The sequence below is a fragment of the Cantharellus anzutake genome (assembly GCF_015039405.1).
Source record: "Cantharellus anzutake strain C23 chromosome Unknown EI90scaffold_17, whole genome shotgun sequence".
NCBI lineage: Eukaryota > Fungi > Basidiomycota > Agaricomycetes > Cantharellales > Hydnaceae > Cantharellus > Cantharellus anzutake.
Window position 1 is genome coordinate 208,397 of NW_024066967.1, and position 14,324 is coordinate 222,720.

Here is a 14,324-nt window from a genome sequence, read left to right on the forward strand (position 1 = left end):
AGAGACTGCCATTACAATGCCTAGTTGTCTGTATGCTAACGGTTCATGTGAATTATTTGCGTATTCCCACTCAAATCGACGAATCAGGGGGATTTCTTGCGAGAACTGATTGATATAATGGGATCCATTGAGTGCACAGTCATTGATGGAGACATCGGCCATGTGTCCGGCGTCAAAGGTGGCTAAATCTCTTGAGGGAACGACTAAAGCGCAGTTATCTCGGGACATGAACATAATCTCCTCGTTCCGAACTTGTGGCATTTGTGACGGGTTTGCTTGCCAAGGGGTATGGAGTGCGAGCTGGTGGCCGACGGGCGACTTCTGTGGTTCCACATCGACTTCCTTTCTGTCAGCGGTGATGTCTGCGAAGGGTTCCCAGATGGCCATTTGATTGGAAGGGGAAGTGGGCGTAGCAGTCCGCTTATCGGGTGGTTTCTTCCTGTGAGGGAGCTCTGGCTTGTGCGATTTCGATGTCTCAGGCATGTTACTGTGGTCGATGAACATGTTGGCAGGTAGGGATCTCATCGGAGCAAGCTCTTCCCTTGGGATCGACTTGAGGGCGCATGGCCGATGCAGCATACTGGGACTGGCGCTGCAAGGAACAGCTTGATTATCAATCTCTGGCTCTGGTTGCGGGATGGAAGATCGACGATGAGCACATTGGTCGGAAACACTACTGTCATAGCTGTTGCAGCTAGGCTCTCGGGATCGGCATAGATAATGCCCATGGCTCCTACTAGGGCGTTCGCAGTTTTCTGGCGGGCGTATGACTTCAGCTTGGACAGTGGGCTTCTCTTGAGCAGTCAAGATGTTGACGAGAAAACAGATGTCAAGTCCAGTGAAAGACTTCGGTGCTATGCGAGCTATCATCGCGGCTTCCGTTGATTCAGGCTTGACAGCGGCGCATCCAGTCTCTGAGTTCTGAGCAATCACAGGCGACGACTCTGCAGCAACGGGCTCATGATTCATGCACGGGAGGTCTTGTGCTGTAGCCATTCCCTTAGCGGTACCTGCGTGCTCGACAATTCCCGCGGAATTCGGACCAGATAAAGTCAAAGAACCTCCAGCAGCTCTTGAATCCTCAGTATGGGCTGCTTTACGATCTTCTAGAACATAGTCAAGGCCATCAGGCCTTGGCTCTTTAAGCTTCTGCTCCGGCAGTCCAGAATCGCGCATGGAGAATGGAGAGAATTCCATCGCAGTGGGCTTATAACAAGCGGCTGTGGTGTTGTGTATGAAGGTCTCCGACGTTTCCTTAGCTGGGTTCGGGCATAAACCAGTGCAGTTCGTGAGGTTCAGGCTATGAGGAATCTTCGAAAGCATCCAAGCGGTGACTTTGCAGTCTCTCCTTTGTTGATCCGCTGAAACATAGCTGAGGCCGTCAGGCCTTAGCTCTTTAAGCTTAGTGTCTGGTGCGGTGAACGTTGACATAATATGACTTAGAAATTCTGACGGCAAGGAAGCCTGAGGGTCCGTTCCAGGCTCAACGACGTTTATATCGCATCTAATAGCAGGGGTTTGGAATTGACGGCCGACTCGGGGTCCAAATTCGCATATGGGCTCTGAATCAGAAAGTTGCCGGTAACAATCCTCAGCGCCAATTGGGAAAGTGCTACCGCTATCATTGGCATAAGGCTCGAGGTCAAAGTTCTTGAATACTATGTTGCTGGAAATCGGATCCTTGCTAAGCAGCGGAAGGTTATCGGGCTGGGTCTCATCCGCCTGTAGTGGCTCCGACTCAGAGGCTTCGGTCTTCTTGATGTACTCCATAAGTTTAACTTCTCCATCTTCCATTCCGCAGCTCGCCCAGACATAATCGAGGCCGTCAGGCCTTAGCTCGTTAAGCTTTAAGTCCGGCCTGGGGCACATGAACGTGAAGCGGCTCAGGGATTGCAGCGGTTCTGATTCTTGGGGATCTGTCCTAGGTTCAACTACATCGATCTCACACACAACAGTATCAGAAAATGCGTCACAGCGTGCATGGGCAGGGTACGTGTCTTGAAGGACAGTTACGATGGCGTACTTGGGATGGGCGGAGGCGCTACTGGCTCGGTTTCCTTCATTGCACATGTACTCGATCCATGTATAGTGGCCGAATAGCCAGGGTTGTTCTGAAAATGCAACTCTGCGACATAGAGCGCCTCGGATGGCAAGGACATTGTGGGGGACTTCGATTCTTCCATCGGTCGCCAGCCTGTCTTTGCAAGATCCTTCTAAGACGACTTGATGCCCACACACTCCTCTAGGCGTCCGCATAGCACTGTTTAGATCAAAGGGAAATTCAAGTGTGCGCACTGGATTGCTCATTGTAGCATCAACTCGCTGCCAGCGTCAAGGAACATGGTGCAAGGGGAGCTGGGTTCTTCCTCTTGAATCTCAGCGGTTCCGATAGCCAGAGGTGCGGGTTGCTCAAACATCACACCAGTGCCAACGCAAAAGTGCTCGGATCCCGAGAGTTTTCGATGTCGATTTTCAGCTTGATCACTAGTGCTGAGGGAGCACATACTACTCCTGTCGTCGCCATAGGACTCGGACGGAAGTCCTCATATCCCATCTTGCAAGGGTTCCCATCGTCAGTAGGTGGCGTCAGGTCCTCAGCTTGGACCTCAGCGATCATGTCCGGGTTCTTGGCGGTTGCGAGATACAGGTCCCAGTCTGGATCAGAGGCATCGTCTGGTTCACGGGAAGTGTCGCCACTGAGATATGCGTCCAAGTTGAAGCTCCTATAGATCGTCTCTTGGGGTTTCTCCGCGTCAACATGCAGGTCTGGATCCTGGGGCGCCTCAAGGCATGCCGTCCTGTTGAAATCCCCGTTGTCAGGACGTGAATCCAGGTCGGGGGCATCGTGAGCCATTCCACAACAGTCCTCGTCGTTAGGACACCATTCTGAGTCGGAGACTTCACATGTTGCTGACTCCGAGCGGAAAACTTCGCTTGCATAGACAGGCTCGCTAGTGTCTGAGTTGTAGTCCGATTCGGATGACGCAGATCCATATTGTAGACTAGCGGAGCTGGGCTCTTGGTTTGATAGAATCCTCTGGACTTCACTAAGTACACCAGCCGCGGGGAAGGCTTTCGTTTCGGCGCAATCTTTAATGAGGTGACCTATGCTGCCGCACATAAAACATCGGCTCTCAGGGAATCGGGGGAAATATAGTTCGTCAGTAAGGTGGGTAGCTCTGTGGGCTGCGTCCTGGCTGTTCAGATCGATGTCTGGCTGAGTTTCGGCGATCCTGTGGCCGTCAGCGGCTTTGGCGGCTCTGTACTGGGATCTCTTCAGCGTGTTCCTCCTGAGCATCTTAGCTGGTCTGCGACGCAATGAGTATGCAGCTTCCGCTTCTGGATCGGATCTCTCATTGTCGGAATCCTCACTATCGCTGCTGTATAAGGAATCTTCGGCAGAATACTGGCTTGCTGAGTCCAAGTCGTCCTCGGACTCATACAGATCGTACTGGAGGAGCCCTTTGGCTGTTGCTACGACATGATCCATGGGTGGTGCACGAGTCAAATCCGTCCACCGGTTATGCAGCTTGAGTTCTTGTCTAACTTGTTGGCGGAACTTGGTGGGCTTGAGCCCTTGGTAGAAATTATCGTCTTTATCATCGCTGTTGAGTGCACTTCTTTGCTCGAGGGACTTGGCGATGACTTGAAATTGGCGGTGGTAATCTTCGAAGTCTTTCCGATGCTTGATCTCCCGTTCTTTCCTGACGAAACTTTCGGAGGTCTTTGGGGCGATATGTACGATCTTCTTCCCCATCTGAGTAAAAATCAAACAGATCACTCTTCAGCGCGTTCCAATTCTTGTCATTGTAGCTGTCAAGAGTCCGGATAAACGTGGCTTCTTTGTCCGTACAGTATGACACAAGAGAGTCGCATTTTCGGCGGTCCGGAAGATGTGCAGCTGCTGTCAGAAGCTCAAAATCGTGCAAGAATGTCTTCAGCTTCGTGCCTTTGAACCTGGGGGCCTCTCTGGAGCGTGGGCCAGGCATATGAACGATTGTAGCTGTGTGGATTGTAGGGATGGGGTTACTGGCTGGGGCGGCGGCGGGAACGGCATGAGATGTGTGAGGCATGTGGCGTGTACTGTAGTAACTTGGGTTGTAATCGAATAGAAGTTCTTCTAACTGCGCGTACGAGCGCTACGTCCGTCTATGCGAGGTTTTGGAACGAGTATGGAAGTTTGGAAAATGGAGAGGCGCAAACACTGTTGAAATCCCTCCCCTGTAAGGACCACCAGTTTTGTAACGGGTCTATCGCCTAGACTCGAGACAGAGAGAAGGGGGAGGGTGGTAGTGTGCGCGGGTGTGGTTCGTTGGGCCGGGTTTTGGTCCGTGGGTGCTACTGGGTCTGCAAAAACCTCAACAAACACTCACCTACGTCTCTCTTGGACGTCAAGGCTGAGTAGTATGATGAGAGGGGTCTTAGACGTTATCAACTAGCTCAATGGGGGCGTTAGGGTCGTGGATGGCGTCTTTGCCACTTGGATGCAACTTCTGCTTGTCCCTTCACGGGTCTATTCAATACTAACTTGTTATGTACAAGCTGTTATCTAGTTTATATATGTTGGGAATGAAATGAATGGACTGGGGGAATGTAAACGGGCCGTTAGGCAACCGTAAATGATGAATATCCAATTGGGAACAAAGAAACAATAAAAGAAATATGAGTGAATGGGGAAAATGTGACAACGGGTCCGAAATGGGAATTGTGAAGATTAACTCCGCAACAGTTCGCCACAGCACCCTCCTATCCTCCCGTCAGCAACCTCCTCGTCTCCAGCTTTCCAACGAGCCCTTATTCGTCCCAATTGGTGCAGTGGTTCTTGAGATGTGGAGAGGGGGTGAAATTGGCGGCGTGGTTGGGCGTGGGAATTTGGCTTGGGGCTGTCGGGAATGATGGGGAAAATAAGGAAAAATATGGAGTGAGTGTATGGAGTGTTGGATAGTGATAGAATGAGTATCGGGAGCGTCAGCGGATATGTACTGCATGTTAGTGACCAAATTCCGCAGAATCCGACTTTTTGTGGTACACGGAGTTGTCCCCACAACAACGTCCACCTAATTCCAATAAAGACAACAACGAACACACTAGAACTAGCATTCGTATTTCTTTGTGAAGTTGTAAGACTCCACGGTCTACCACACTCGATCATATCAGATCGAGACTTGAAATTCATGTCAAAATTTTGGTGCGAACTACACTGAATACTCGGTGTGCAGTTGAAATTCACAACTGCATTCCACCCGCAAGGTGACAGCCAAGCGGAAAGAATGATACAAAAAGTAGTACAAATACAACGCATGATGGTTAGACCAGATCAACGCAACTGGGCAGCGAAACTGTCGATGGCAGAATTCGCAATCAATGCGAGCTCAAACACATCGACAGGGGAGTAAATGACTTCGCCCAAAAAGCGAAGGAAAACCTCATGGCAGCACACGACGTGATAATACACAATCACGCTGCTCAAACAATCCAGGCGAATAAGAAAAGATGCCCGGACCCGCCTTTGAGAAAAGGTGAGCTTGCATACTTATCCATGGATAAGCTGAACCTACCCAAAGGAAGGGCAGGAAAACTAAAGCCCTTATACATAGGGCCTTACGAAATCCTGGAAACATTTCCAGAGACTTCAAACTACGTCCTCAAGTTGCCACCACAACTTGAACAACGCGGAATCCACCCAAGATTCCATGTATCCCAGCTCGCACCTCATGAGCCGAATGACCAAGAAATCTTCCCAAATAGGGAAGTAAACATATTCTATGATTTTGGGGAAGACCCTGATTGCAAAGCAGTAGTTTGCAAAATCTTAAACCACGTGTGGGTTCACAATGAACTCTGGTTTAAGGTTAAATGGGAACTAGGGGACACCACATGGAAACCCCTAGGAAATTGCAACGACCTCGTCCACCTGGACAAGTACCTCACCTTACAAATGTAAGGGAACCAGAAAAACTCCCTATCAAAGAAGACAGGGAACTCTCGGCATCACTACGCCCCCAAAAACGAGGCGGAGGAAGTAAAGCCGAGGGACGATGGCCCACAGCCAAGAGCGTGGGAAAGTTCTGGGCAAGTAACTCGCCTGGACAGCCACACCATGTACTAGAGATCACATGGGCCAGGCGAGTAACTCGCCTAGACCACATGAACCACAGGCTCAGGTGCAAAAGAACACACAACTGTGGCGAATCCCATGCATACAAGAACAAAAACCCCTCCCACCACCATGAGAAACATAATGATGAAATGTCGTTCTCTGGGGGAGGCAACCCTCGGTTCGATCCAAACAAGCCACCGGACATCGAAATACGACAACCTGGGGAGCAAGGCTCCCCAAAACAACAACAACACCAGGCGCAGATAAGTGCCATGGACTACACGACGCACGCACCACAAATGAGTGCTGCAAACCAACAACCATCCACATTGCTAACAGGCACCGCATACCCCCAGCCTCCTCAGAGGGGCTTCCAACCATACGCAGTGCAAACTGCACTGATGGTGCAACAAGCGCCATTCCAGGGGCAGCATTTGCTGCTGCAGCCCCAGGCATACTCCCCAGGGAACTTCCCTGGCCAGATCAACCCCTGGATTGGCCAATTTGGCCCATGTCCAACAACACCCCAGCCAAATGCAGGGTGGGAATCAGCCATCGCGTCAGCGGTAGCTGCTCAGACAGGTCAGCTCTGCGAGGAGCTGAAAGAGATGAAGTCCCTCGCAGGAGGGAGACGAGGGAGCGACAGCAGCTCCTCGTCCAGACCATCCAAATGGGCACGGTCTAATAACTCAAGGGCGTCAGAAGATGCCTGCGACCATTGCACCCACTGGAGGCACGAATACAACAGAGCACAAAGAGATGCCGAGGGCATCTTTGACTCTTTGAAAGACACAGAGAGAGAGGTCAATCTCCAAAAAAGGGAGATCAAATTACTGAAATGCGAGCTCAGAGAGGCACGCGCACTGGCAGACCTCGCTACCAAACCCATTATGACGGGGGCCTCCCAGGTCAGGGGGAGGGGATATGGTTCCGGGCCTCATGAGGCGCAACCCCACATGGGGGCTGGCGCATCAAGGGGTGGGGCACCGACTATCCCACCACCCTGTGGGCAGGCGACCCTGTCCGGGTTGCATAAGGGCCCGCCCTCAGAAGGGCAAACCCATGTTGAGGGGAAGAGGGAGAGCAGTAGGCAACCGACGGCAGACCCTAAAACGGGGGCCACTGCCAGAGGTGGCAGGCTGCTGAGTACCTCAGCACCCTATGGGCAAGCTACCCTGCAGTGAAGTGTCCACATGCTATACGAGACCACTGAACTCAACGAGTTCAGCCAAGTCGAAGCTCCAGTCGACGTAACAATCAACCCCAACTTCCCCATGAGGAGAATAGTGGGGTCAGAAGCAGCGCTGTAGGTGGGATAATTGCCCACGTGCAGAACTGGCTCGGATACCCGTTCACACATTCAGAAAACCACTTTCATTCATGCGATGACTCGGTACGGAATTGGTATCTAAAAATAGTCCTAATTGGTACGATTCTGATGATATTAAGAACGTCCCAATCGGTGGAGATTTGACAGAGTTCCGTGTTGGAGAAGTTAGGCACAGCAGGTCACGGGCATGTGCGGGCGTGGGAATCTCAAGCGGCAACCCAGAATTCCAGCCTCACTCGTTCCCATGGCGTCTAATAAATTGGTAAAAACGTTTATCGGCTGTGTGAGAGTTATCTCCAGCTACATTTTCAATTTCGGCTCTTAATTCCGTAAATCCATTGAGAAATCGCTTATTTTCTTTTATTTTCATATTTTGCCATCATTTCAGATATTGATTGATATTCTTTTATTGTTACTGTTACCCTTTTTTATTACTTTGCCTAATAAGGTATGCAGGTGCCATATGGTACCAATATTTCCATCAATTATTCTAAAAATAATTGTTCCTTATATCCTGTACATACCGGATTCTGGAAAAGAAGGTCTCCCCTCCCCCAAAATTCTCTAGGATGCGCTAGAGTTGGAGTGAGTGTGTGGAATCCAACAGTAGGAATAAGGGCAACTGTCTAGCCCACAACAAGTGGGTAGTAGATTAGTTGAGCCCGGACCTTGCGGAATCCTGGAGAACCCACCACGGAGTTTTAGGATTGAGAGCATAGCGAGTTTAGTCAAGAAAGTAGGATTTTGGAGAGTTTGGCCCCACAAGCTTAGTTGGCATAGAGAGCCGCAAGCCCTCTTTCAGCGCACGACGCCGCATACGCTTGGTGGACAAGTGTGAGTGGGAAAGAATTCGTACACTGCTACAAACAGGCTGAAGCCGCCTTCAAAAGCGGCAAGGTACACAGAACCCTTCGCGAAAAAGCGAAGGAAACCGAGAAATACTTCTTGGGACTCCCGAGTATTGCAAGACTTGCGGAGGAGTATAATTCCCTGGAGAACAAGGGAAAAATCTCCTGGGAAAGTCTAGGCAAAGCTGCCTATCTAAAGTCCCAGTTCAAACCACTCAGGACTCCTGAGGAATGTGCCGCAAGAACTGCAGAACGGGAAGCGAAAGCTTCCAAATACCGGGAAAGAGATGCAAGTCTCCACGCTGGACAACCAGCCCAACAACCACCCTTCCCCACAGGAAGAACGGTAGACCTACCGTACTCCACACCTGAGCCAAGTAGCTCAGGAACACAACAACCCGCTCCCACCCAGGGAGCGCCCACTTCGTTGAGCCCACAGCCTGACAATGTAGCCCAGGCTATGTCATCGCATCTGACACAGCAATCAGATGTCCAGATGAACAACCTGGAGGAAAACCCTCCTCCAGGGCAATGACTCCACCCTTGAGAAAAGGGAAAGTGACATGGTAATACGCCATCGAGGCACCCATGAAAACACCTTCCCCCAACTTGAGGCCCCGCACACAATACTGTATGCAAGGAACTGCAAGTAACAATTGCGGAAATCTCTACTGTGTCAAAAGACCCACAACCACCACCGCTCATGTGTAAACACCACTTACACATGAACCCTCATGGAACAAGTGAGGAACACCAAAGACATACAATCTTTGGGTCAAAAATGAATTCGACAAACTCCACTACTTTTCTCCCTGCGATACCCATGTATTGCCATTCACTTCAAAGTGACGGCCCACACTCACTTATTCCTTAAACCCCTTCTCTCTCTGTCATATCCGTGCATACCCGACCCCAACCCGACTTCCGGACCTCCACCCTCTTCACCTCCGGAGTCATAACCTACCGCTGCCGTCCCGATACTCACCTTCGGTCCTGGCAACACACCTCCTTCTACCCCCCCACGCCACCTCTACTCCTCCTTACCTCTCCGACCCTATCTCCGTCCACTCCAATACTCACCTCGGACCGAACACCGCCCCTCTCTGTCATATCCATGCATACCCGACCCCGACCCGACTTCCGGACCTCCACCCTCTTCACCTCCGGAGTCATAACCTACCGCTGCCTTTCCGATACTCACCTTCGGTCTTGGCAACACACCCCTCCTCTTACCTCTCCGACCCCATCTCCGTCCGTTCCGATACTCATCTCGGACCGAACACCGCCCTACTCGCCACCCTTCCTACAACTCCGCTCCCCCCTCACCACACCTCCACCCTCCCGTCATCCCCTACGCTTTCTCCGTCCGTTCCGATATCCACCTTCGGACCTGACTACTCTTCCTTACCTGTCCCCTCTCTCATTCCTCCGCCACCCTTCCGCCAAGTTACGACCATCCACCGCTGTTCCGTACTTCACACTCGGACACCGTTCGTACCTTACTCCGAGCCTCCGTCATAGTCCATACCTCGGACTTTGACTCCACCTCGGTCTTAGTCCATTGCATTGGTGACCTCATACTACGTGAACACCATTGCCAATATTCCTCGGACTTCCAACCCCGCCTCCGTAACCTCCGTAAGCTCCGCAACCCCCGAGCTTCGCGGACCGCCTCCGGCACTCTCGCCGTTTGTAATGTATTTCTCGCAATTCCCCCTCATCCCTATTTGGACTACTGCTTCTTTCTATTCTAGCCAGTTAGTCATCACCCCCACTTCCCCTCATCCTCCTGCCCCTCTGGGCCTCGCCCACTCTACCTCCTTTCGGATGTATCACAGGTCTTGCCCTATGACCTTCGGTACCGCTCCGCTCCCTCTAACCCTTTGTTCCCGTTCGGACGTCTTCGTTCTGATTCGGTCACCCTTTGTTTCTCCTTGTGCTTTGCCCCTTCCTTATATATATCGGCGCTTGTACATACTCGTCTGGTTTCAGTCCGAAATCGACCTGAAATGCCCCCAAGAGACTTCCTGCTCACCTACTGTGAAATTAAGGACCAAATGGACAAACAGCAATGGCACAGCGCTCCGCTTGAGTCGCTGAGGCCAAGGTCCCTCCACGCTAAGTCTCCGATTCCACTCCGGAGTCGTCCGTTTCCGCCCATCTCTAACACTCTCGCCACCCTCCTACTACTCCTCCTCCTACTCCGCTCCCCCTTCACAACACCTCCACCCTCCCGTCATCCTCTTACACTTCCCCTGTCCGCTTCGATACTCACCTTTGGACCTGACAACCCTCCTTTCTGCCACTCCTTCCCCCTTACCTTTCCCCTCTCTCCTCCCTCTGGTACTCCTCTGCCACCCTTCCACCAAGTTACGACCTTCCACTGCTGTCCCGTACTTCGTACTCAGACACCGCTCGTACCTTTGCTCCGAGCCTCCGTCATAGTCCCTACCTCGGACTTTGACTCCACCTCGGTCTTAGTCCATTGCATTGGTGACCTCATACTACGTAAACACCATTGCCAATATCCCTCGGACTTTCAACCCCGCCTCCATAACCTCCGTAACCTCCGCTACCCCTGAGCTTCACAGATCGCCTTCAGCACTTTCGCCGCTTGTAATGTATCTCTCGCGTTTACCCCTCATCCCATTTGGACTACTGCTTCTTCCCATTCTAGCCAGTTAGTCATCATCCCCACTTCTCCTCATCCTCCTGCCCCTCTGGGCCTCGCCCTCTCTACCTCCTTTCGGACGTATCACAGGTCCTGCCTTATGACCTTCGGTACCGCTCCGCTTCTTCTACCCTTTGTTCCCGTTCGGACATCTTCATTCCGATTTGGTTCCCCTTTGTTTCCTTGTGCTTTTGCCCCCTCCATTATATATATCGGCGCTTGTACATACTCGTTTTGGTTCAGTCCGAAATCGACCTGAAATGCCCCCTAGAGACTTCCTGCTCACCTACTGTGAAATTAAGGACCAAATGGACAAACAGCAATGGCACAGCGCTCCACTTGAGTCGCTGAGGCCAAGGTCCCTCCACGCTAAGTCTCCGATTCCACTCTGGAGTCGTCTGTATCAGCCCCCGTTTCTAACACTCTCCTTCACCGACATGTACAAAATCGCCCACTTTAAAGTGGCGACAACAAAACACTCATTGATAATTTCAAACTCAATGTAAATCAATTATTAAAACTTTGTTTTATTCACTACCAACTTTGTATGCATCGCAAATGCAATGCAAGGGGGGAGAATGTCAGGGCAATAGCCCTGAACCCCAAGCCACATGTAATTAGATACATATAGTCATGTGGGTAAGCAACCTCCAGGTAACTGCTTACACACCACCGTAAAATACACATACTTGTATCACTTACAGCCTTGTGTGCTGAGCTACCCAAAGACCTCACATGTAGATTGCCACTCCTGTGAAAGAATCCAACATTACATCTATTCTTGGTAGCGCTGTTGAATCCCTAATAGTCACTGCATTTAAGGGTTGTAAATCATGTACAATCCTCAAACTTTTATCTTTCTTCACTGCGAGGAACCTTTCCCAGTACAAAGACTGGGATGGCTCATATTTTCCAGCCTCTATCTGCTCCTTTAACATTCCCATGATCTCTTCCATCCTCGCCGCAGGTAGCCTCAAGGGCTTAATCTCCCATGGCATGTGTGTGTCAGGGCACACCCGCCTGACCCGGCCCCACCCGGCCCCACTTCACCCGGTACCCCGCCACCCGGTCTTCCCCTACCTCCTCCCCCTTTTCTTCTTTCTTTCTTTCTCCATTCCACTCTCTCTTTACTTATCTCACCTGCTCTTTATTTTCTCTTTATTCTACACGGACGACCTTTCCTTGTATCAATGTACCATTGACCCACCGGCAGCGCGCTCACGACACGCCCAGCCCAGGCGCCTCGGGCGACCCCCGCGATGTCCAGCTCGCGCGTTCACAGCGGACGCCCTTGGGATCCCCCATGGGGACACCCGGGTGACTACGGCTGTATGCGAGGATGACATGGCACCTGTCATGTGACCTAAGCCGCATGTATCTCACCATGTGGAGCTTATGGAGCTTATGGAGGTGGGGTTGAAAGTCTGAGGAATGTTGGCAATGGTGTTTACATAGTATGAGGTCACGAATGCAATGGACTAAAGCTGAGGTGGAGTCAAAGTCCAAGGTTGGAACTATGACAGAATCTCGGAGTGAAGGTACAAGTGGTGTCCGAGTACAGGTTATGGGATGGCGGCGGAAGGTCGTAACTTGCCAGAGGTTTGGCGAAGAGGGTTGGAGGAAGGAGAGTGATGAGAGGAGTGGGGAGAGGAGTGGAGGAGGAATGGTGTCAGGTATGAAGGTGAGTATTGGAACAGATGGAAGTAGGGTAGGAGGGTGATGGAAGGGTGACGAAAGGGTGGAGGTGTTGTGAGGAGTAAGGGGAGGAGGGTGGCGAGAGGAGTGACGTCAGGTCCGAAGGTGAGTATCGAAACAGATGGAAGTAGGGTAGGACTCTGGAGGTGATGGAGATGGGGGTCTGGGAGTCAGATCAGGATCGGGTATGTATGGATATGACAGAAAGAAATCCTGCAGGGATTTTGGCAATAATCTTCGCCATCCTCTCATACAAGAGTCTCCTGATCAACTTCAGCTCCTCAAATTGGGGCGGGTTTTCCAGCAATTCTCTCAGCATCCCAATGTCAATGGGGACATATGCCGGCACTTCGGCTTCTGGGTTATATGTCGCCATGGGCAACACCTTTTAGCTACTGGCTTATACTTGGCCCCCATTACTGCTCTGGAAAACCGTCTGGAAATTCACTTGGCTTCCTCTCCATCCATTCCTCGAGTAATCATTAACTTCTCAACCCAAGTAGGCATAGGCAGCATTTGTGGTGTCTTCGCAATATACCAGGCTTGCCTAATAGCTCTTAAAACTGATGGACCACACTTCCCATCAGACTGTAGCAATTCTTCCAAGATGCCAGGCCCAAGCTCTTTCAAGCTCTTGGAAAATATCCACAAAAATGCGACAAGAATACAGGAGGCCTCTCACTAAGAGGATCATCCCCTGGTTTAACTCTGCATAACTCAACACTGGCTGAAGCCATGTTCCTATTCACAATAACTGGATATACATTTCTAGGTGCAGATAGGATCGGCAACTTTATCTTCAACAAAGTGCCTCCTTCCCTATCACTGTCACTCCAGATCTGAATTTCCATTCCCATGTCCTGTATATAATCAATCCATGTGCTATGTCCAAACAACCACAGCTGTCCCAATATTATATCTTTTCCATTCAACTTGTCTCCCTGTCAGGGCACACCTGCCTGACCTGGCTCCACCTGGCCCCACCTGACCCGGTACCCTGCTATTCACCCCTCTTCACCTCCTCCCCCTCTTCCTCTCCCTCTTCTCATTTCTGTTTCCTCACTCTCTTCCTATTTTTACTTCCTCTTTATTTTCTCTTTATTCTACATGGATGACCTTTCTTTGTATCAATGTACCATTGATCCATCTGCAGCACACCCACAACACACCTGGCCCAGGCACCTTGGGCGACTTCCCACTGTGCCCAGCACACATGCTTGCACCAGATGCCCTTGGGATCTCCCACAGAGACACCCAGGTGGCTATGGCTGTGTGCAAGGGTGACGTGGCATCTGTCATGTGACCCAAGCTGCATGTTGTTGGAAAATCCCATATATCGTTTAAACACCTGGGAAACATTTCATGGCATTTTTTTACAACAACTACCCAACAGCCAATGAGAATACATTGGTCAGATGTGGTGGTACTTTATGTGTTATATGAGATGGGTTTTTGACGGTTTTGATGCTGTAGGAAGCATTTATGACACATTTATTAAGTTATTAAAACATATTCAGAGCATTTGAAGGGTATAAAAACGCATTCAATAATATCAAAAAATGCCATAAACAATTTATCACAACGTTTAGATGCCAAAACCCACGTTTAAACGTCAAAATTTGGTGTTTTAAATGTCAAGTCTCATGCTTTTGATCAATCTTGTGATTTTCCGACAGTATA

At 50.6% G+C, this 14,324-nt stretch overlaps 1 protein-coding gene across 1 annotated transcript; it reads right to left on the minus strand.

Moving 5' to 3' along the window:
- Nucleotides 1-206: 206 nt before the first annotated feature.
- Nucleotides 207-1,431, minus strand: EI90DRAFT_3288547 (uncharacterized protein; the record flags this gene model as incomplete). The annotated part of the gene is made up of 2 exons (XM_039067117.1): nucleotides 207-794; nucleotides 817-1,431. 2 exons carry the CDS (start codon nucleotides 1,429-1,431, stop codon nucleotides 522-524), a joined length of 888 nt encoding a protein of 295 aa, XP_038917457.1. The 3' UTR covers nucleotides 207-521.
- Between the last annotated feature and the right edge of the window lie 12,893 nt (nucleotides 1,432-14,324).